The sequence below is a fragment of the Dermochelys coriacea genome, chromosome 10, assembly GCF_009764565.3.
Source record: "Dermochelys coriacea isolate rDerCor1 chromosome 10, rDerCor1.pri.v4, whole genome shotgun sequence".
NCBI classification, from domain to species: domain Eukaryota; kingdom Metazoa; phylum Chordata; order Testudines; family Dermochelyidae; genus Dermochelys; species Dermochelys coriacea.
The window spans coordinates 77,130,773-77,153,386 of NC_050077.1; the positions used below are offsets into that span (position 1 = coordinate 77,130,773).

The 22,614-nt window shown below is 47.2% G+C and overlaps 1 protein-coding gene across 2 annotated transcripts in view; it reads left to right on the plus strand.

Moving 5' to 3' along the window:
- The first annotated feature begins 1,440 nt into the window (after nt 1-1,440).
- SYNM (synemin) overlaps nt 1,441-22,614 on the plus strand; it is a 33,009-nt gene continuing 11,835 nt past the window's right edge. For both annotated transcript variants that reach the window (XR_006274946.1, XM_038417869.2), the window contains exons 1-3: nt 1,441-2,352; nt 13,120-13,244; nt 22,233-22,306. Coding sequence is in view for 1 of the 2 variants with exons in the window: in XM_038417869.2 (XP_038273797.1) it covers nt 1,567-2,352; nt 13,120-13,244; nt 22,233-22,306 (985 nt within the window). In the remaining variant the exon portion in view is untranslated. The remainder of the gene's footprint in view (nt 2,353-13,119; nt 13,245-22,232; nt 22,307-22,614) is intronic.

Genomic DNA, 22,614 nt, shown 5'->3' on the forward strand with positions numbered 1-22,614 from the left:
GGGATTGTCTGAAATACAGTCAGTTCTTGCTAGCTTGTCTTTTTCTGGTGGCTGTGTATGGTCTGTTATAGTTCAGGGCAATTGCACTGTATTCCCCCTCTGTGCAAGGGCACCTACTCTAGGCTCTCAGCTCCTCAGCCATCACATCTCGCTACCTCCTGACCAGGGTTTTTCCAGGCTGCAGTTTCCTGCCCACACTGTGATATTCCCGGCAAGCCAGACTTCCCAGACAGGTCAGTGTCTGTGCTATGCTTTCTCTCCAGAGGTTCTGAACAGCATAATTACGTGCAGTTATAAGTTACTACACAGCTCTCCTTAACCAAGCACATTTATTCTTAAGGTGAAAGCATTACAAAGAAAACATATTAAAAATAATAAAAGAACTTGCATGCAATTCCAACCTCAGGCTCTGGTAGCTATCAGAGCCTCCAAAACCCACAACTGGATTTCCCCAGTATCAATATTGTCTCCGAATCAGAACCAGAACTTCAGTCTTTCCTTTATACATCTTGGGCCTTTGATCTTGGTCTCATGTAACAGGTAATCAGCTGACAATGGCAGAGCAGAGTTTCAAAAGGTTGGATTTTTTATTTACATACACCACCCTAGATATTCCTCAGGAAAACCATTTAACAATTTTTGGTCCAAAAGTCCATTCATGTCTGGCACATTGTTTAATATAGTCCTTTGAACCCCCAGGTCTCACATCTGTCACCTCTCCCCATTCCAGAAGATACATACAATCCTGGTCAAGTTGGAGCCGGATCCAATGTATGTTCATGTCAATGAAAGGACTCCTACTGATTTCAGCAAACACTGGACCAACTCCATACACCTGTGCAAAGTGCTGCAGCAGGTAAAGGAGAACCAGACCCAGTAGAAACAATGGTTTGAAGTTAATTAAGGACACAGGGAAAGTCATTTGGGTTCCCTTAGCTGTGCATTTCCACGTTTTCCAAACTTACAAAAATCATTTTGAAAGCCAGTTATTATTTATTTTTATTATTTAAATAAATTAAACCTAGTCCAGATGCAGGGACAGTAGCGCATCACAAACTAACCAAATATCCCATGGAAGGACAGAATTAGAGGCCTACGGAGAAGCGGAAGAAAGTTTTTCACAACAGCCAGGGATGGGGAGGGCTTGGTGTCCTACCGGGAGCCTTACACTTGGATTCCAATGTATTAATTTCTCAGCTGCCCCATTGTATTTTGGGACCCTTCCCAAAGGGATCAGGGTTTTGCCCGATCAGCTCTTAACCCCGTTTTACCCAGCTTTAAAAACAAACCGAAAGGGGGAACGGTGGGGAACACCCCCTCTCTCCAAGCTGCACTGGGCGGGCGGCTCCGGCAGGGGGCGTTGTTTTGCTGCCGCTCAGAGGAGCCGGCGATTGGCTCCCCAGCCCCGGAGCCCCACGCCAGCCCCAGCCCAGGGTGGGAGTCGCCACTGTCCAGCCGCGAGTCCGGCGCCGACCTAGGGCGGGGGAACAGTCGGGGCTCTGAGCTGCCGCCCGCAGCCCCGTGACACCGCTGCAGGGGCGAGCGCAGCCCCCGACGCCGGGCACGATGCTGCGCTACCGGGGGGAGGAGTGGGACGAGAAGACCCAGCTGCGGGAGCTCAACTCCCGGCTGCGGCTCTACGTGTCCCGGGTGCGGGAGCTGGAGCAGGAGAACCGGCTGCTGGCCCAGGAGGTGGCCGAGCTGCAGCAGCAGGAGCTGGCCGGGCTGCGGGGCCCCCAGCGGGCGGTGGCCGAGCTGCGGGTGCGCGTGGCCGAGCTGAGCCGGGCCAAGCGGGAAGCGGAGCTGGAGCGGGACGGGCTGCGGCAGGAGCTGGGGCAGCTGGAGCTCCTGGGCGCCGAGGTGCTGCAGCTGCGGCGCCGCCTGGCGCCCGAGCTGGCCGGGCAGCGGCAGCTGCTGGAGCGGCTGTGGGGCGAGGGCGCCGCCCTGGAGGAGCTGCTGCAGGGGCTGCGGGCCGAGCACGGCCGGCTGCTGGAGCGCCAGCGGCGGGAGGCGAGCGAGGTGCGGGCGCTGCGGCTGGACCTGGCCGCGCTGCCGCCGCCGACGGCCGGGCTCAGCCTGGAGCAGCTGGAGGAGACCTGCGAGCAGGTGCTGGGCCGGGCCTGCTGGGAGAGCCTGCTCCGCTACCAGGGCCAAATCCGCGCCCTGCAGGAGCGGGAGGCGCGGCTGGGCCGGGAGAGCCTGGAGCAGCTGCGGGCCGAGGGCGCGCGGTGCCGCCTGCAGCTGGAGGAGCTGCAGCGCCAGGGCCAGCAGCTGGGCGGCCTGGGCCGGCGGCTGGAGGACGAGCTGCTGGCGCTGCGGGAGCTGCACGGCGCCGAGGCGGACGAGTCCCAGGTGGGTGAGGGCTGCCCCCGCGCGGCGTCGGGGGAGGAAGGGGGACGGGGCGCCCCGAGGCCGAGCGGGGGGGCTCCCGGGCGGGCGCGCGGCCCACCCCGGGGGCCGCCCCCGCCGGTGCGTGTCCCAGCGCGGAGCTCCGCCTGGGCGTGGCGGGCGCGGCGCGGGGTCCTGCGCTGCCGCGGGAGGTAGATTCGCTGGATTTCTCCCCTCGCCTCCGCGTCTGACCCCGGAGAACTGTTCCCTTCTCTGGGATCTACGCCTGCCTCGGCTTCTCTTCCCCACCCCCTCTGGGGGCCCTCCTCCCTTCTCCCCCCCCCGTCCCTGAGTCTCTTTCCCCACCCCCCCTCTGGGGGCCCTCCTCCCTTCTCCCCCCCCCCCCCGTCCCTGAGTCTCTTTCCCCACCCCCCCTCTGGGGGCCCTCCTCCCTTCTCCCCCCCCCGTCCCTGAGTCTCTTTCCCCACCCCCCCTCTGGGGACCACTCGTCCTTCCTCCCCTACAACTATCCCCCCTTTCCTAGAGCATCCTTCCTTGCCTCCCCTTGCCCCCTCTCTTCCCCCCCATCCCCCCTTTCTGAGAGTCCCCCCCCCATACCCTGAGCTCTTCCCTTCCCTGGGTCCCAATTTTTGTGCCTTTTGCCTACGACCGGATTTACACTTTACGCTCCCCTAGGCACAGCCTCTTCAGCCCCCCCCCCCCCCCAGCTGACCTTCACCTTGCACAAAGAGAGGCAAGGCACCCCTAGAATGCTGGTGCCCCTAGGCACATGTCTAATAGGAAATCTGACCCTGCTTTCCTCTGGGGGCATCTCCTCTCCCCTGCATCTGTCCTAACCCTTCATCCTCTTTTTGCACCCCTTCCTAGGATCCTTCTTTCCCCCAGTCTTTCCTCTTGACTCTGTCAGCTCCCTTTGTCTGCCCCCTTTTCCTTTCTTGCCCATAGGAACTCTGCTCTCAGCCACCCCTGCTGTCTCCACACTGTGCAATGGCTTGCTGGCCCACATTATAACCCTGCTCCACCAGCTGCCTCCCTTCCCTGCCCATACATCCTTCCCTTCCTCTGATCCCTCAGCTGTGCACCTGCTCCTGACACCCTTCCTGCCCTCTGCCTTAGCTTGCACTACCCCGGCTCCCTCTCTCCTACCCCATTTCCCGTGCACCAGCTGCTTGCACCCCACTTCTTGGCTCCCTCCTATTGGGCACCTGGTCACACTCTGCCTTTCCCTAGCACCACCTCTTCTGGGGCTGTGGCTGTCCTCCGGTTGGGGGAGGAGGCAGCCAGCAAGGAGAGAAGCCTGCTGCATTAAAGGGCAGGCCTCGGAGGGGCCACTTCTGGCAGGACGACACAAACTCGGATTCCCTTTCAAAACCTTGGGTAGTGTTAGGACCTCTGGCTGGGGAAGCTGTGAGAGTGAACAGGGAGGTGATGACTCTTAACACACCCTCTTCGTGAGGGGTGTACCGCTCCCACTTTGCCCTGAACAGGCACACTGAGCTGCGGAGTCGGTGCTGGGTGAGATCAAATCCAGCCAGCTAACCTGAGTCCCATTGCCAGCTCGCCATAAGCACACTGGGGAACGAAGCAAGCCCTGGGAATGGGTGAACTGAGCCGCAGGGTCATGGGAGGCAGGGTTCTGGGGACAGGCCTACAGAGCTCTCTTTCCTGCACATGGCAGGCAGTGCTTAAAATGCTCAAAACATGAATGTGTGTGTGTAAGTGTCTCACTTCTACCTCCCCACCGCCCCCAACTCCCACCATCAATTCTGCCCCCTCCAGCCTCCCCTCTGTCTTCCTGCAGCTCCTTGTGGTTCTTCACCCCTCCTTGGCCTGGCTGGAGCCGGGGTGGGGGGGGTGGGAGGGCAGCTGCAGGAGGATCCTTTTCCCCACTTCAAGGGCTGGAGTACCAGGGAGGGATGGGGGATGGGAGCTGCACTTCTCCACCCACTCCTCCTGTGAGGATCCTGTTAGGAGGGGAGAGAGTGCTGCCTACCGCCTGGAGTGGAAAGCCGGTGGGCCAGCCTATATTCCACCCTGGTCCCAAGGCCCGCCGGGGATATCAACTGGAGGCTCCTTCACGGGGCCGTGAGCACGGGCGTGTACTTGGTGCGGTTCACTCCAATCCCAGACACCTGCCCCTTTTGCGGGGTGAGGGAAACCCTGGCGCACGTATACCTGGAGTGCGCCAGGCTGCAATCCTTATTCCGGCTCCTCACAAATATTTTGTTAAGATTTTGGTTGCTCTTGTCCCCTCATCTATGAATCTCCTTATCTATGCACTCCCTATCCATGGCCCCACTAAGTCATGGGACCTCCTGGTCAACCTCTTCCTGGCCCTGGCTAAAATGGCCATCTATAAAACCAGGGTGAGGAGGTTGGCCTCTGGAGTCTCCTGTGACTGTAGGGCCTATTTCCGATCCTCGGTCCGTTCACGTATCCGGGCAGAGCTCCTCTGGGCGGCGTCCACTGACGCCTTCGAGGAGCAGTGGGCGCTGTCCGGGGTTCTCTGCTCGGTGTCCCTGTACGGTTCCCTTCGTTCAACCCTTTGACCGCACTCCTGTCCCTGTTGTTCATTAGTTGTCCACCGTAATTATTTGGTTTTCCAGGTCCTGTGGACCCCCCTCTTAGGCTGGGGGGGATCCTTTAGCAGTGGGTGGGCACTTCCTGGATCCCAATAAGGCCTGGAGTGGAAAGCAGCCAGACAGAGGTACTTTTCCCTAGGCAGAGCTGAAATGTGCACCCCTTAGTAACCGAAGGCTCGAGTTGTAGAAGTTTTATTTGGTGGGTCTGCGACAGAGCACACTTTAAAGCACTGATGCCAAGTATCTGGTGATGGGAGTTGGCCCTTGAGACAGGTGAAGTAAGTCCTGCCATTTTCCTGCCCACCACAGTCAGTGTTGTCCTGCATTCCCCTCTTGCTAGAACCGTTCTCTACTCATGGTCTTGAGCCTGGAGGATTCAGACCCCAGCATGGTTAACTGAGCCCTCCATTTCTCCTATAGCAAAGAGAGTGGTTACCATGGTATTGACTGGGGTTGGGTTTTTTTGGGGGGGGGGCTGAGGATGGAATGAGGCCTTAAATAGAGGGGTCTCTGTGTGGACATTAAAATGCCATTGTATTTTACAACAGCAAATTGCCACTGTACTTTTGGCCAAGATTGTACTTTTGGCCACTGTTCTGCAGCATGCCAGTTATAAAGCACCCCATGTGCATGGATAGATCGGCATATGCTGGAAAAGCAAAATATCAAAGGTTAGGGTTGGAGAAGACGTATTAGATCATCCAGTCCATCAATCCACTATGCAGATCAGAAAACAGTTTTGCTCTCCATTTCCTCAGGGCAACATTTCTTTTGTTCTTCATCAGACCTTTTATTAACACTCTGCTAGATCTCTTTGTCTGTCTGCAGCTCTCCTGTTAATGATCACATTGTGTGTAAGGGCATGTCTGGCATGGGAGATTATGGAGATATTGCACATTGTGAGGGGACTATCGAGCGGTTGCTCTGTGTCTGGATTTTAAATTGCTAGCTTGTTCGCAAGTTGCTATGAACGGAGACTGATCAATTCAAAACAAAACACAGCAAACAGCAGAGCTTTTAAACTTAACTTGAAATATTCTGGTCTTTGAGAGGTTAAGTCATTCTCCTTTTAAACATGCATTTAAAAATCTCCATACACTGCTTTGAAAAATATTTATTTATCTGTGAATCTCTGATTGATTTTAATAATAGTCCTGCAACTAAAACTGGCTAAAACTGTAGAGAATAACAATGCTTTTATCAGGAGTTTCCTGTGGCTCAATGTTTTGTTTTTATTTTGATAGGAGTAAAAATTATATAACCTTATTTCTTCCAGCTGAGTGTAATAAATTCCTTCATTCCTAAAAATGCATTATCTGTAGAGCCATGTTATAAACTGCTGACATTAGAAATTGATAATGAAAAAACTGATTGATCCCTAACAATAATGGGTCAAATTAAAACCACCATATTCCAAGAGTCATCCTTCCCCCATCCCCACTTTTTATCATTTACAGCTCAGTACCAAAAGTTTTTCTCCTGCAGTTTCAAGAATGGCTAATGCATCCAATGAAGTGAGCTGTAGCTCACGAAACCATATGCTCAAATAAATTTGTTAGTCTAAGGTGCCACAAGTACTCCTTTTCTTTTTACTTCTTTTCTGTAACTCAAGCAGAAAAGATATTTTTGTATCAGTGTCATCTCCATATTAGGGTTGCCGGTTTTGGTTGGCCGTATTCCTGGAGGTGTCGTCAAATGACAATCTTTAATTAAAGATTAATTTTTAATTCCTGGAGACTCCAGGACAATTCTGGAGGGCTGACAACCCTACTCCATATATGTTTATATTTTGCTGAGGATTAGTGGGGAAAGGTGACTGCAGGTATTCCGGAGAGTGAGTCAACTTTAAAAATCATACAGGATTGGCAGCACCGAAAAGAAACATGTCAGTTAATAGAAAAATAAAAATTACCATCTGGCTGCTAGCTCTGCTGTTGTACTCAGGATGAGATGTTATTTTTTAAATTAAAATTGTCCCAGTTTGAGGTGTTTTAAACAATATCTTACTGTTACCTTAAAATGAGTTATGATAAGCAACCCAAACTGCTTTAGCACCCAAAATGAAAACACATTAGCTGATATAGTTGCACATACACCTAGATTATATCAAAGCATCTCTAAAAGTGGCCTCATGAGGGTCCATGTTTATTGCCTGTCAGTGATACTGTGGGAGGGTGGACTTACCGCTGGCATGCCACCTTATGGCTGGGCATTGTGTAGTAGGCTTTGCTTTCTTGCCGAAGCGGCTCCGGCCCTGCAGCGGTCTGCTTCTTCTCATAGCTCGGCCCTCCACTGCCTCCAACCCTGCACCACTAGGTGCCGGGGGGGGTCCAACAAATAAAAGTCCAGTGTCCTTACATCAGATCTTCAGCCCCCAGCTTTGGGTCCTGTGGTCCTTAAACTCTGTCATCTCAGGACTTTAAGGAGTCCTTACCCCTTATATCAGGGGCTGTCTATTCAGACCTGCTTCCGGCTAACGCTCTGGGCTTTTTCTTCCCTCAGCAGGCATTTGCCACAGCCCGTTCCTGGGCCCACTGTATACCTGTATTCTTATCAGCCTCCACAAGCTGTCTTCCCAGGCTGTACAATGTCTCAACGTTCTTCCTTCTTTCAGGGCAGGGGCTTGCAGGGCTCCCCCCCCGGCGTCCCCTAACAAATCCCAAATGAAAATGTAAACAAACCATTTTTGCCCTCCTCACAATTGAACTTTAATCCTTCTTAGCTTTCCCCTCTGCTCTGCTTCTCAATTCAACATCTCCTTGGGCTTTCTCCCCAGAGGTCCAGATCCTGCCATTTATCAAGGACCACCACTGGCGTCCGCCCCACTGGCATCTCCTGGCCAGTTGCTAGAGTTCTCTGGCCAGGAGGAGGAACCCAGGGCCAACTCTTTTTCCTTGGGCTTTTCCCCTCTACTCCCCTCGAGTCCTTCCTTGGCTCAGCAGGTGTCTTTCCGCTTTCTATCCACCACTGTGCTGCTGAGAAGGGGACCATGTAGGATTCTTTCAAACCTTCCCCCCCCCCCCCCCCCGCTTATCTGGGCTTCTTCCCAGCTATGCTTCATCTTTAATAGGGCTGCCCCGCCCTGTAGTTGCCACCAGGTGCTCTAATTGAGCTCTCCAGCTTCAGTTAACCCTTTCAGTGCCAGTGTGGGGAATCTACGCTCTGCCTTCTGTATCCTGTTAAACTGCCCAGTTTTACAATTGAAGAAGATTTTTCTAGTGACCAACTATGCAAACTCAACCTGGTTTTTCAGGCAGGATGCGGGGAAAAGGTGATCTCTCATTCATGTCTGTCATGAAAAAATATAAAATGGGGGAAAGCAAGTATTTTAAGTTTTCTACTCTTGCTCAATTTTTTTCTGACATAATTTCTTTTACAGGAGAGAAGGTATTTAGTTAAGTCAAAGCTTAAGCTTTGAAGTCATGTCTAAAAACCAGTTATTGGCTGTTTGTTTATTTAAAAGTGATGCCACTCACAGATGTGCTTTTTTTTTTTTTTAAAATATGAGTGATTATGGTAGGAATTTCCTCTACAGCTGTTGTAGCAAGGGGATTTATTAATATTTTCCACATATTATCCACTCTTTCTGTATGTCCATCCTTGTCTCCTCCAGGGCTCCCTATCCTCCGTAAAGCTTTCAGTGCTGATAGACTATTCTGCAAATAAATTTTATTACCTAACTGGACTGGCCAAGCACTAGCGCACATCCTGTATTGGCCTGATGGGCCAGTGGATGGCTCAGAAAGACACTCAGGTTTCTATGGCCCTAATAGCATGCTGTGACGATATTTATGGAGAAAATTCCATTGACTTCAATGGCAGATTCACATACAGTGCGATAGCAGAAGAGGGCCCTATATTTTTAGAATGCAAAAAAGACCCTGGCTTTCATCCTGCTCCACTGAAGCCAACTGGACATTTGCCACCAACTTCAATAGGCTTAGGACTGGCTTCTGTATCTGTTCCATGGTGCTGTGAGCTCCAAAGGAGAGGAAAACAGCTTCTTGTTGAATTAACATTTAACACAAATCTGTCACACTGAATTCCTGTACCGATTTCCAGCCAGCCAAGGGCTGGGTGTCCTCTTTTTCTTTTTCTCCCATTAAGCTGCTAAGTGGCCGTGGAGTTTGTAAAAGATGCCAGACCAAGAGTGCTGGAGACTGAAGTCCTTTCTTTATTCGCAGAACAAGTACAGTTTGGCAGCATGAGTGCAGAATTTCTCCAACTGCCCTGCTAATGTTTCTCATCCATGACTAGAAGGAACCACCTTAAGGGGTGTGAGAATTAGTCACCTTCAGTGCTTGAGTGGACTCCTGTGACTTTTCCTCTTCTCTTTACAAAACAGAGCGGTGACCTTCCAAGAAGTGTGTGCTGCTTCTTTACCAACGATACCAGGAAAGACCTTTGAAATTGAGTGAACCAAGTTAGCTCAGCATGTATAAAGGCCAAGAAAACATAAGGCAATTTAAGGATTATTTTTTGGGACTAATGTAATAACTACCCTTCCTTCAGGCTTGGTCTACACTAGAGCTTACTTCAGTATAATTTATGTAGCTCAAAGGCATCAATAATCCACATCCCTTAGCGACGTAAATTATACTGACTTAAGTGTCGGTGTGGACAGGGCTATGTCAGTGGGAGAGCTACTGCCTCTCGTGGAGGTGGATTTGTTATGCCAATGGAAGAGCTCTCTCCCATCAGCATAGAGTGTCTTCACCAGACGCGCTACAACGGTGCAGCTGCAGCACTTCTAGTGCAGACTAGCCCTCAGTTTAACATGCAAATGTTCCAGCTGTCATGCTCTGCAGTCTCAGGTGGCCATGCATTATAATCGTCATAACTGATAGGGAAGGATGTAATTGCATCAAGGAATTCCAGTGACAGAAGATCTGTTTTTCTCCAGAACATGCAATGATGTCCTTGGCTATTTGCTTTTGGTACAGTTCATGGCTAGCTGTTACTCTGACCCCCTCTGTGAGTTGGTCTCAAGGGATCCTCTCTGTGGCTTTAGGCCTCTAGTCCTCCTCTCCCTGGGGTGGAAGCTTGCAAGTCTCCTACTCTTAGACTTTGGCATGAGGCTAGAGTCCCTTGCATATCAACCATGATTCTGCAGCAGGCCTGACGGGATTCAAGCCCTGAAATTCTTACCTTTGGGAGCTATGACCAATGTGTGAATACAGGGAGATTAAATAGCCTTTTCAAAACAAAGTATTGTTTAATTTCAACAGAAGGAATCAGAGTAGCAGCCGTGTTAGTCTGTATTCACAAAAAGAAAAGGAGTACTTGTGGCACCTTAGAGACTAACAAATTTAAATTTTTTAGTCTCTAAGGTGCCACAAGTACTCCTTTTCTTTTTGCAAACAGAAGGAATGCAGCCTCAAAAGAGGAAAGGGGTATTAACACAACAAAGACTCTACTGTTTGACCTAAAATTTAGGTAAGCAGACACCCCCACTTCTAGAGCTGGGGGGACAGCGTGCACCCCTTCGGATTACCATATTTCAGGTTCTCCAAAAGAGGATACTGTTGCAGTTTGGGAGTGAGCTGGAGGGGGAGTACAGTTAGGGATGCTGGAGTGAGTACCTGCAGCGCGGGAATGGACAAATCAGCTATGGCTGCAGGGGAGAGACCAGTCTGGAAGCAGACCAATCTGGGCTCTTTCTGAGCGGCAATGTCTGTTCTGCAAAAATCCTGGACATTGCCTGTTGTTTGAAAAATCCACCCGGACACGGGATGGAGCCTCTTCAAGGGTTGCCCTTTTATCCTCCTCAAAGTCCCTTGTCTGTTCCAGGCCTCCTGAACCTGGCCAAAGAAGTTTACGCACCCTACCCTGGCGGGTGGGGGCAGGATAGACTTCACAGCAGTTATTCCCTTGTCTTTTAACTACTGGTAAATGGGAGACTATCTAAGATTTTTGTCTGCTTTCCTGTCTATATGCTGTCTGCTCCTGGTGGAATTAATGCTTTTGTAATTGCTACAGTCCCCCTTTGTGGAAGGTCACCAGACTGCTGATTGGACCCAAGCCTTTGGATCACACAGGCTTCCAAGCCCATTAGGTCTGGGCAGTGTCCAGGCACTGTCTCTTGGTCTGGCCTCTCATATACACTCCCAGGGTGCAGACCCCCGCTCTGGAACCCCTCGATGGGAAGATGGGAATCTAGCTGCCTTGTATCCCGATAATGTCACGGCTAACCTGGTGGCTGAACTTTGTGACTTTGTCCTCACCCATAACTATTTCACATTTGGGGACAATATATACCTTCAAATCAGCGGCACTGCGATGGGTACCCGCATGGCCCCACAGTATGCCAACGTTTTTATGGCTGACTTAGAACAACGCTTCCTCAGCTCTCGTCTCCTAATGCCCCTACTCTACTTGCGCTACGTTGATGACATCTTCATCATCTGGACCCATGGAAAAGAAGCTCTTGAGGAATTCCACCATGATTTCAACAATTTCCATCCCACCATCAACCTCAGCCTGGACCAGTCCACACAAGAGATCCACTTCCTGGACACTACGGTGCTAATACGCGATGGTCACATAAACACCACCCTATACCGTAAACCTACTGACCGCTATTCCTACCTACATGCCTCTAGCTTTCACCCAGATCACACCACTCGATCCATTGTCTACAGCCAAGGGCTACGATATAACCGCATTTGCTCCAACCCCTCAGACAGAGACAAATACCTACAAGATCTCTATCATGCATTCCTACAACTACAATACCCACCTGCTGAAGTGAAGAAACAGATTGACAGAGCCAGAAGAGTACCCAGAAGTCACCTACTACAAGACAGGCCCAACAAAGAAAATAACAGAACGCCACTAGCCATCACCTTCAGCCCTCAACTAAAACCTCTCCAACGCATCATCAAGGCTCTACAACCTATCCTGAAGGACGACCCATCACTCTCACAGATCTTGGAAGACAGGCCAGTCCTTGCTTACAGACAGCCCCCCAACCTGAAGCAAATACTCACCAGCAACCACACATCACACAACAGAACCACTAACCCAGGAACCTATCCTTGCAGCAAAGCCCGTTGCCAACTCTGTCCACATATCTATTCAGGGGACACCATCATAGGGCCTAATCACATCAGCCACACTGTCAGAGGGTCGTTCACCTGCGCATCTACCAATGTGATATATGCCATCATGTGCCAGCAATGCCCCTCTGCCATGTACATTGGTCAAACTGGACAGTCTCATCGCAAAAGAATAAATGGACACAAATCAGACGTCAAGAATTATAACATTCAAAAACCAGTTGGAGAACACTTCAATCTCTCCGGTCACTCGATTACAGACCTGTGGGTGACTATTCTTCAACAAAAAAACTTGAAAAACAGACTCCAACGAGAGACTGCTGAATTGGAATTAATTTGCAAACTGGATACAATTAACTTAGGCTTGAATAGAGACTGGGAATGGATGAGTCATTACACAAAGTAAAACTATTTCCCCGTGTTATTTCTCCCCCCCTCCCCACCCCCGACTGTTCCTCAGATGTTCTTGTTAACTGCTGGAAATGGCCTACCTTGCTTGCCACCATGAAAGGTTTTCCTCCTTTTCCCCCCCCCCCTGCTGCTGGTGATGGCTCATCTTAAGTGATCGCTCTCCTTACAAAAAGAAAAGGAGTACTTGTGGCACCTTAGAGACTAATAGTCTCTAAGGTGCCACAAGTACTCCTTTTTCTTTTTTCATTGTATTTGAGTATTTCAAATGTGTTTAAATGGAAAGGGGTGTGTGTGTTTATTCCAGTGTTGAATCTGGCTTTTAATGTGCCATATAACAAATTTATAATAGGGTGCTTTTTGCTTGCCTGCATAAATGGTGACCTGTGTGTGTGTGTGTGTGTGTGTGTGTGTGGAGGGGGCAGCTAGATGGGATTTTGTTTAAATATTTGAAAACAATTTAGCCAGATGTAACTATTCATGCTAGGATGTGAGAATCTATTCCAGTAATAGTATCTCATGAACCATATGCCAGTGAAGTCTGAGAGTAGGTTTATTTATTTTTTTTTTCTGTAAAGCTGAGCTGCTAGTGCATGTTGCTTTAATACTTTTTAAGATTTTTATCTTGGTGTTTGTAGTAAAACTGGAAAGTTGTTATAAGCACAAGTGTGAAAGCGTAAACTCAAATTTTTCAAAACTAATAGGAAGTATTTCTGTTTCAGAGGATAATTGATGCCCTAGAAGAAGAAAAGCAATTCCTGACTATGTCCATCATGGATTACCTAAAGGACTACAATGAACTAATGCAGGTGAAAGTGGGACTCAGCCTTGAAGTTGAAACTTACAGGTAAGGATTATAACTGCAATGGGTAGTACCATCAGGAGATGTTTTAAATTACTCATTACAACTCAGACCTGTGAACTACACTGGCCTTTTCCATCTTTAGGGTGTAATAGTGCATCAGTTTTTTAAAAGGAAGACACTTGCCCTTAAACTCTTCAGGTTTCTTCTCCTCCCAGTGCACATGCATAATTCCCATTAGAGTGGGGTCTCCGGGTTCAGTGCTCAGCTTGTTATTGGCTTACTGTGTGATCGGGGTCAAGTAACTTAATCTCCCTATGCTTGAGTTCTCTCATCTGTGTAAAGGAGAAATAATACCTATGTTGCAGGAGTGTTGAGGCTTAATATTTTAAAGTCCTTTAATACCTTCAGATAGAAGATCATGTAAAAGTGTAAAGTTATTGTAACTGTTGTTCTTCATTAACAATGTTAATACATATTACTCATGTGCAGACTACAGAGGGAGATTAGAACCTTTGATGTAGCACTTAAGTACAGCCATTTTAGCTAATAGTAATTATGTCTACAGTCTAGGGAACAGCATGTTACTGAAGCCATATAATCCTCTGAATCCTGGAATTCTAAAAGCTTGCTACTTTATTTTGCAGTCAAGTTCTTGGTGCTAAAGGAGCATGCTTGGTTACTATGATGCTAAAAGCCAAGTGAATCTAATAGTTCTTACCATATTTGAATTTATGCAAGTACTAGCTGAAGGCTCAGCATCTGTCAGATTGTAATTGATAAGTCATAAGGCAGTGTGGATCTTCCACTTGGCAAGTCATAGTGCCAGCATTCAATGTTCAGATTGTTACAGGGTTTGGGTGGGCTGCTTACTGTACCTTTTTTGTTTCTACTACACTGATTTAAGCAGTGATGTTCTTAGCTGAAAGGCATTGTTTCATATACAAGTTCTGTTTCTGCCAAAGAAGGAAATGGAATAAAGAAGTTAACAGAAAACTCCATTTTCTAAACCAGTGATACTCAGACTGAGGCTTGGGAGTCGCAAGTGGCTCTTTTAATGTGTCTCTTGTGGCTCTTTGTAGCACGTGATATTAAAACATGGTGTGATTTAATTATTAACCAATCTAAGTTATTAACCATTTAGAATGCTTTTACTATGTTGTTTTAACTAATTGTAGAATACGTGGTCAGTCATTTTGTGTAAGAATAATGTATAGTAAATGAAACAATGAATTCACACTACTGTGGCTCTTTTGAGTAATGTTGAGCGCTAATTTGGCTCCTGAACCACAGAGGTCTGAGTATCACTGTTTTAAACTTTACTTTCCACCATCCTGGCCTTTGCTAAGGTAACACATGCTTAGGCCAAGTCTAGAAGTAAACAGCCATTCTGCTAATAAATCCTCTTTACCTGTGAATCTTTCTAGTCAGTCATTAGTTGAGCAATTGAAAAGCCAGAGCAATTTTGAAATCTCAAGATCATAAGTTGTTAATTGACACATGGCACATCCTGGTTCAGAAGGGGAAAAAAAAGTGGATGGATAGCAGACGGATAAAATTTTTATGGTAAAGGTTTTGAGTTTTTCCACTATTAACACTTTATTTTCGATAAAGTTGGCAGATGAAACTTATTCTTTACAATTTGTATTGATTTTTTTAAATTCACAAGATAACAATTCTTATTGAGTGAACCAAATAACCTGCAAAAGTTTAATATGTCAGGCTGCTATCTTATCTTTATGAATCCATAGATTTGTTTATATTGTGTATTAATGTTTGACACACACAGAATGTATAGTTACAACATTGCTTGATAAGTACTGCTACTACTGTCCTTAAATATTGTGTAATGTTGTTGTGAACTATTAAGCAGCTGAGTTTGTCCAGAAAGTGGTGGGTGAAGTGATCCATACATGTTTGTTAATTCAGAGACGGTTATTTAGTAGAAAGAGCACAGAAGTTGCTGTTACTAAAAAGACATGGAACTCCTGAGATCTAATCCCAGCTCTAATCCCAACTTCATCTGTTGCTTTGGGCTAGTGATCTAGTCTTTCTGCCTCAATTTATGCATTTGTTAAATGGGGTAATAATACCTTTGTCTCGGTACAAAAGGCTCAGAGCTGCTGTGACAATTAATATTCACACAGTGGTGTGCATGATTCTGCCCAGATAGCTAGGTGCTTTGACACATGCTTGGTTAGTAAGTGAACAGGCAGTGTTGCAGCTCTGTAAAAGGCAACTGCGAACTCATTAAATCTTGGAGCCTCTCCAGAAGTCATATCATGATTACCTATAGTGTTGGCTGTTTGTGTGTGGATTCGCAGTCCTCAGGGAGCGGGAAACTGCTTGGCATTGCCTGCAATGTTTTTGTTGTCCATTGAGGTTGCTGCCTTAGCCTACAGACACTTGTGAAATGTTCTTTAATAGCTTGTGATTCTCTGTGCCTCTGTTCGTCACCATCTCTGTCTTGCCGGGACCAGACTTCAGCATTTAAACTTACAACTTCCTGTTGAAAGAAACCATGTTTGGCTGAGGCCAGAGATATGGGACTTCCAGTTTATTGAAAAGCATTTCTGTCTTATTGCTGTAAAGAAAGTTCCTTTAAAAACTTAGGAAGGGAAAAAATTACTATTTTGGATACTCCATGTTTCACACAAACAAAATCACCACCTTTCACTGGGGATTTAATTGCCCCCACCCCAGTGGATGATCTTTCTTCACTCCACTGAAGAAGGAAGATAACTCTGTTCCACCAAGCCAGCTGTTGCATAAGACTGCTCTGGACTCCTGGTCTTCTGTTATTATTAAACCAGTTCCTGTAGTAATCCTCTGTACTTATGATAACGGGGGTATGTGATGTCAGCTTCTTCTCATTCTCATAGAGGAAATCCACTCCTATCCTTCATTTAGGTACATCAAGGTCCAAAGGCCCCTGTAAAGACTCATGCTTATAATTCTGAGGTTTCTATTACGAAGTTTCAGTGATTGCTGTGAGACATTTTGTCCTGTTGGCATCATGGACTAAGCACATGGTGTTTAGTTTACTTCCCTCTCCTTCGTCCCAGAGTGTCAGTGTATCTCCCACTCTGTATATATTTTTTGCTTTCTTTTACAACTCCTAGAGCTAGCGTCGCTAAGTAAGAATGAGAGAGTATTTCCACTGGAGCTAGTCATGGCCACTCCTGAATTGGCTGGCCAAAAGGGTCATGTTGCAAGGAACTCCCTTCCCCAGGAACCAAATATACTTCCTTCCTAATGCTGCCAACCCTTCCTGGTTTTATGGATGGGACCAGTTCTGGAAATGGCAGCATTAAGTTCTACACTTGGCCATTTTCATTCCCATTCTTTACCTGTAAAGGCGGAAATAAATAAATAAATAAATATTTTTCTAGTGTTGCACCACATGGTTCTGTGCTGCTGAGATCCTACAAAAGCCAAAATAGATGAGACTGTGTAATAGTCTCCAAAGGGAAGTGGTGGAAGACTCATCGCTTGATACTTAAAACTAGATTGAACAAAATACTGGAAGACTGACTGTTGGGAACCATCTTGCACTGGGCAGTGGAGCATTGTTGCATAGTGAACAAACCTTTTGCCATCATGGGTCATAGCCCTCTGCCTAGGGTCTGCATTATCATCACATCATATTATCCCCTTCAGTTGCCAGGAGCTCCTTCTCCCCTTACATTGGGGGCTGACCAGTCTCTACTTCTGGGCTCTGTAGCCCTTCTGCCCTTCACCAGCTTTGTTCCTGGATGACAGCCTGTCACCGCCACTTCCAGGACTCACCCAGTCCTCTCTCTGCTCCAGGCTCAGAAACCCAATACACTGAAGCAGCTATTTGCTACCAAGTCCAGTCCACCCTGCTTCCTTGTTTCCAGGGCCACTTCCTACTTCAGCCAGACCTCCTTCCTGGTCCCATCTCAGGAGCCCTCCACCAACCTCTTCCAGATTCATTCCCTGGTTCCCCCTCTGCAGGGAACCACTGTCAGTTATTTGTTACCACCAAACATGTTGCTCCTGCCAGCTCCCTCATTTACCGAGAGTGTTCTGCCTCATATATATCCAAGCGGGCCTGACAAGCACTCAGTCACCTGCTCTTCTTCATGATCTCTGTCCTCCAATTCCATGATTTAGGAGGAAAACCAGGCTCAGTGGAACTAAGCCTGAACTCTCTTTAAAGGGCTTACTCAACCTGTGACAGGCCTGGTGTATGTCAGTGGTTCACAACCATTTCCAGATAATCACCCCTTGTTATAACAGAAAAATGTCCCCATCCCCCACAGCCTGGGAGTTTCAGGACCCCCTCCCATCTAGCACTGAAGAAAAGGAGAGTGGTCAGGATCTCCTGGACCTGATTGCAACCCACTCCTCTCTGGGGTTCTTGATCCCCTAGTTGAGACCCCTTGGAAGAAATGACCAAAGAGGTCTTTTTTGTACATGACTGATTTTTGTGGTAAGATTTGTGCTGCAGATCATCACCAATTGTGCACATCTTATTATTTTTGGTACCTTCTCCCTCCTGTCCCAACCCACTTGTGTGTCTCATCCACCTGTTCTCTTATCTTTTAGACTGTAAGATCCTTGGGGCAGAGCCTGTCATGTTCTATGTGCTTTTACAGCCCCTAGCACAGAGGTGAGCAAACTATGGCCACATCCAGCCCACAGAACCCTCCTGCTCGGCCCCTGAGCTCCTGGCCCAGGAGGCTAGCCCCAGCCCCTCCCCTGCTGTTCCCCCTCCCCCACAGCCTCAGCTCACTGCGCCACCGGCACAATGCTGTGGGCGGCAGCATAGCTGCAGAGCCGCAGCCTGACCCAGTGCTCTGTGCAGCGTGGGTGGCATGGCTGGCTCCATCGACTGCCTGTCCTGATGCTCCAGGCAGTGCAGTAAGGAGGCAGGGAGCGGGGGGGTGGATAGAGGGCAGGGGAGTTTGGGGTGGTGGTCAGGGCGCGGGGGTGTGGATAGGGCTTGGGGCAGTCAGAGGGCGGGGAACGGGGATTGAATGGGGGCAGGGGTCTTGGGGGGGAAGTCAGGAAGGAGGGGGGTTAGATGGGGCAGGAGTTCCAGGGGTGGTCAGAAGACAGGGAGAAGGGGTGGTTGGATGGGAGAGGAGTCCTAGGGGAGCAGTCAGGAATGAGAGGAAGGGTTGGATGGGGCAGGGGGTCCAGGGGCGGTCAGGGAGCGCGTGGATGGGGCAGGAGTCCTGGGGGGCCATCGGGGGACAGGGCGGGTTGGATGGGGCAGGAGTCCCGGGGAGGCAGTCAGGGGTCGAGAAGCAGGGAGAATCGGATAGAGGGCAGGGGCTGGGCTATGCCTGGCTGTTTGGGGAGGCATAGCCTCCCCTAACTGGTCCTCCATACCATTTCGGGAACCCGATGAGGCCCTCAGGCCAAAAAGTTTGCCCGCCCCTGCCCTAGCACAATGGAACGCCAATGTGGTTAGCCTCTAGGCACTAACACCCAATAAATTTAAATACTGACAGTAATAACCAGGGGGATGAGTTAAAGATTCAGTATTAATTTCCTGATTCTTTTGGTAATAATTTTTCTTAGACATAAGAAATGGGACTGTTTGTGTGAGTAAAAGTGCTACTCAGCCCAAGTAACAACTGCAGAATCAGGCCACGAATAAACAAGCAGGAACAAACAGGGATGGCCCCAAATGAATCGGAGTGAACACAAGCCATGGATCAGGGGAGCCTCAAATGAGAGATTGCTCCCATGCACCCCAATTAAAAAGTGTCGTTAGCAGTAATTGATTCCTGCATAAATATGCATCAAACCTATTGGTAGTCATGCCTGTCCTCTTGCTTCAGGGAACACAGACTATACCACAAAAAGAATCCCCTCCTTCCCCCCTCTTATTCTCCTGCACCGAAAAAAAAAAAAAAGAAGAAAAAAAATCTAGCAACAACCAACAAAGGCACAACTAAAGCAGTAATGGAGACTAACTGAGCTGGAACAGTTGTTTGGATGTTATGTTAGTGGAGTGGGTTTCTGCATTCAGGGTGTGTGACTTCAAGGAAGTATCTGCACAATTACTTTATAAGGGAGGATTTCTTGGAGGAGCATTTTTCATTGTTGTTTGTATTATGGTAGTACATAGAGGTCCCAACTGAGATTAGAACCCCAGTCTTCTAGGAACTGTACAAACACATAGTAAGAGATGGTCTTTGTCCCAAACAGCTTACTGTCTAAATACATAAGAGGAACAAAGGGTAGGGAGAGGAAACTGAAGAATCGAGAGGTGAAGTTACTTGTTTGAGATTACACAGCAGATCGTTCCTGATTCTCAGCTCGTGCTGTATCCACTAGACTATGCTGTTCCTGACTAATTTACTATCTTAAAGTGTAAAAATGATTTTAATATTTGCATTGTATTAAAGTCAGTGAAAATCTATCATGAGCCAAGTCCCATAGAAATACTGAGTCACAGTCCAGTTTTGCTGGGGTTTTCTCTTTATTTTCACACAATAGCATGTTTTCAGTAATAATGTTTTCAGATCCAGCTTGTCTGTGTGCTGTTGCCATTTGCCATATACAGTGTACTTCTTGGAACTTATTTTTAGTGACTTCATACGTTGCTCCGGCAACTGAACAACTGTTGTTTTAACAGCAGCCAAAATCTCTAGTCATACTATCCACATTCCTAATTTCCATCGTCACAATTGCTACTTTCAGTGCCAGCACTGTCAGATCTTTCAAACTTTTCTGTAGCATTGGCAGCACCATCCATAGTGCCTAATGAGCAATTTTCTTTGCACTTACAGGCTAGAAGAGATCAGATGTTTGGTTTTTGGAGGTTTCCCTAGATTAGGAAAAGCTAGTCACGACCTTTCCCCAAGTGTAGATGCAGGGTAACACCTTTTATTTTGATTTAACTGGTTGAGCTTGACCTGGGCCTCCTCTCTAATTTGACTAGTTTAAGTATGTTAACCCTTGTCTACACTAGGGAAAAGTTTGTGGTTAGCAACCACATGTTAACAAACCCTGACCTAACCTTGCCCTTTTCTTAATCTGTACAAATACATAGTTGCAAAGAAAACCTTACAAAGGGAACCGTCAACTGATGTAGTGTTGTCCTCCTGAATGTGCAGAAAGGCAGAGGTGTAAAAGTCCCATTCATTTCAGGTGGTTAAGTCTGAAACCTAAAGATGATATTGTAAATATAAAAATTATCTATTTCACTGCTGATTATTTTAGCAGAAACAGCCAGCTAATGTGTTTATGAAACTTTCTTCCACCTTCTCCAGGAGTTCAGAGCCTCGGCTATCAAGAACCTCCAGCTTCAACCCAACGACTTTTATGATGTAGTTACAGCTTATCAGTGCAAAACATTTGGCATTTCCAAAATGGAATGAAGGGGCAGTATAACATAATACTTAATCCTGCCTTGAGTGCAGGGGACTGGACTAGATGACCTCTCGAGGTCCCTTCCAGTACTGTGATTCTATGAACATGAATTAAACAGAATATAAAAAACAGAAGGGTTACTGTACTGTGATTACATTGTTCAATTTGATATTTAAATAAAGCTACCACAGAATTTCCAATCTGCTGCACCAGAGTACTACAGAGTTGAGGTCTAACTTTTGGGGAGGCATATAATTGGGGGAAACGGGCATCAGTTAATAAAGAACAGAAAGAGGAACTTATTTCACAGCAGTATAGGAGTGTGTTGACAGTGCAGGGGAAGAAACAGCAGCCTTGGAATGACATAGGAAAAATCTGCACATAGATGGTTGTAGGATTTACTCGAAATTTTCCTGTCCATATTTATTTGGCCACCATTTCTAAAAATTCTAGTAGCACACAAGATGCAACCTTACTGCATGAATTTTATAGATGATACATTGGCAGATAGAGAAGTTTGTTTTTTTTTTTTTGTTTTTTTTTTTTTTCCATCTGTGCTGATTCTAGAGAATACCTTTAGGGCCCTGTGGGCATCCTTCCTTAGAAAAAAAATTTGATATGTGTATAACTCAGCATTCCTAAGGGAAGAAAATTGCTCCTTAAAAATGTATTGAATCTCAGCTCTGTTAATTTCAATGGGCATGCCCTTGTTCCCTAGGGCATGTTTGCCTCAGGGTAGCACAATACGCAGGGACAGGATGAGTTTGTGCCTGATTGTCAGACTGCCAGTCAGAATGAGCAAAATATTGGGATGAGCAGTGGCCAGTGTCTCTCTATATGGTGCGTACTAGGTGTACTCTACAGTATAGACCCAGGCATGGTGGCCAGGTGAAAAAATTCTATGCTCTTCTTCTCTAAGGCAATGTTTTAAGTTCAGTCTAGTATTTTCAAGGAAGCCGGCTGAAGGCTTGGTCCCTAAGGACAGCTGTGTTTGTCACTAAGATAGGGGATGCGGTTTGGCAGACTCTGCAATGTACTGGTGTCCTGAGGATAGGCAGCAAGTGAAAGTGAGGGATGCAGATGTTCAACAACAGATAGTTGTGACTTTTTCCCCTGTTTTTTTGCTTCTGGCATAACCCCTTTATTGAGAAGCCAAACAAAATGTGTATTCTGTTTGTTTCTGATAAATGACTGTTGAGCTAACACACACAGCTGGGCTGAGGAGCCTTAACAGGGATAAAGCTTACAGCAGCCCTGGTTTCTTAAAACCATGCAGGTTATTTTAGACATGGGGGAGGGACTGCCAAAAAGAGTGAGAACAGAATGCTGAGAAATGGAGAGGAAAGATGAATCGGCCTAAAAATCTAGCAAGATAACTATTGCCATAAAGTAGTTACCCAAACCATTTTTGCAAAACATATTATGCTGATTTCAGCTTGATGATTTTACTTTATTATCTGTGCATTACTGAGAATAATTACCTTCTCCAGTTTATTTAGAGCTCTATTTTCCTTAGTATCGGTCACTATGTTTGAAAGTGGAAGTAATACTCTTTTTTCCTCCTGTTCATTTGTGAGGGTGCTTTGCCACCAAACTTCTAAAGTATATTATAACTATTCTTCCTCTTCATTTTAATGACGTGTGTGTGTGTGTGTGTGTGTGTGTGTGTGTATATTACAGAACTTTACTAGAAGGGGAGAGCAGCCAATGGATGATTACGTGGATTGATCAGCAAGGGAGAAAAATACCACAAGGTAAAAAAGCGAACATTACACTTAGACATCTAAATGTAGGTTTTAGTCAATGTTTAATATTTTTTTTCCAATGAATCAGTATCAATTTCTTGTAGTATATTTTTAGCTGTGTAAAGCAAAAAATGAACTCTGAGTGGTTTCTGAGAATCAGAGAATCAGCTCTCCTGGGAACCGCAGCAGGGAAAGGAGCAGAACATAGGGCCATCGGAGGGGCCCACGCCGGCAGCTGCTCCGCGGTGGCTGTACTGCCCCCAGCCCTGTCCTCTGGCGGGGCTGCTGTACAGACGGAGGAGACCCTGCGTGGAAGG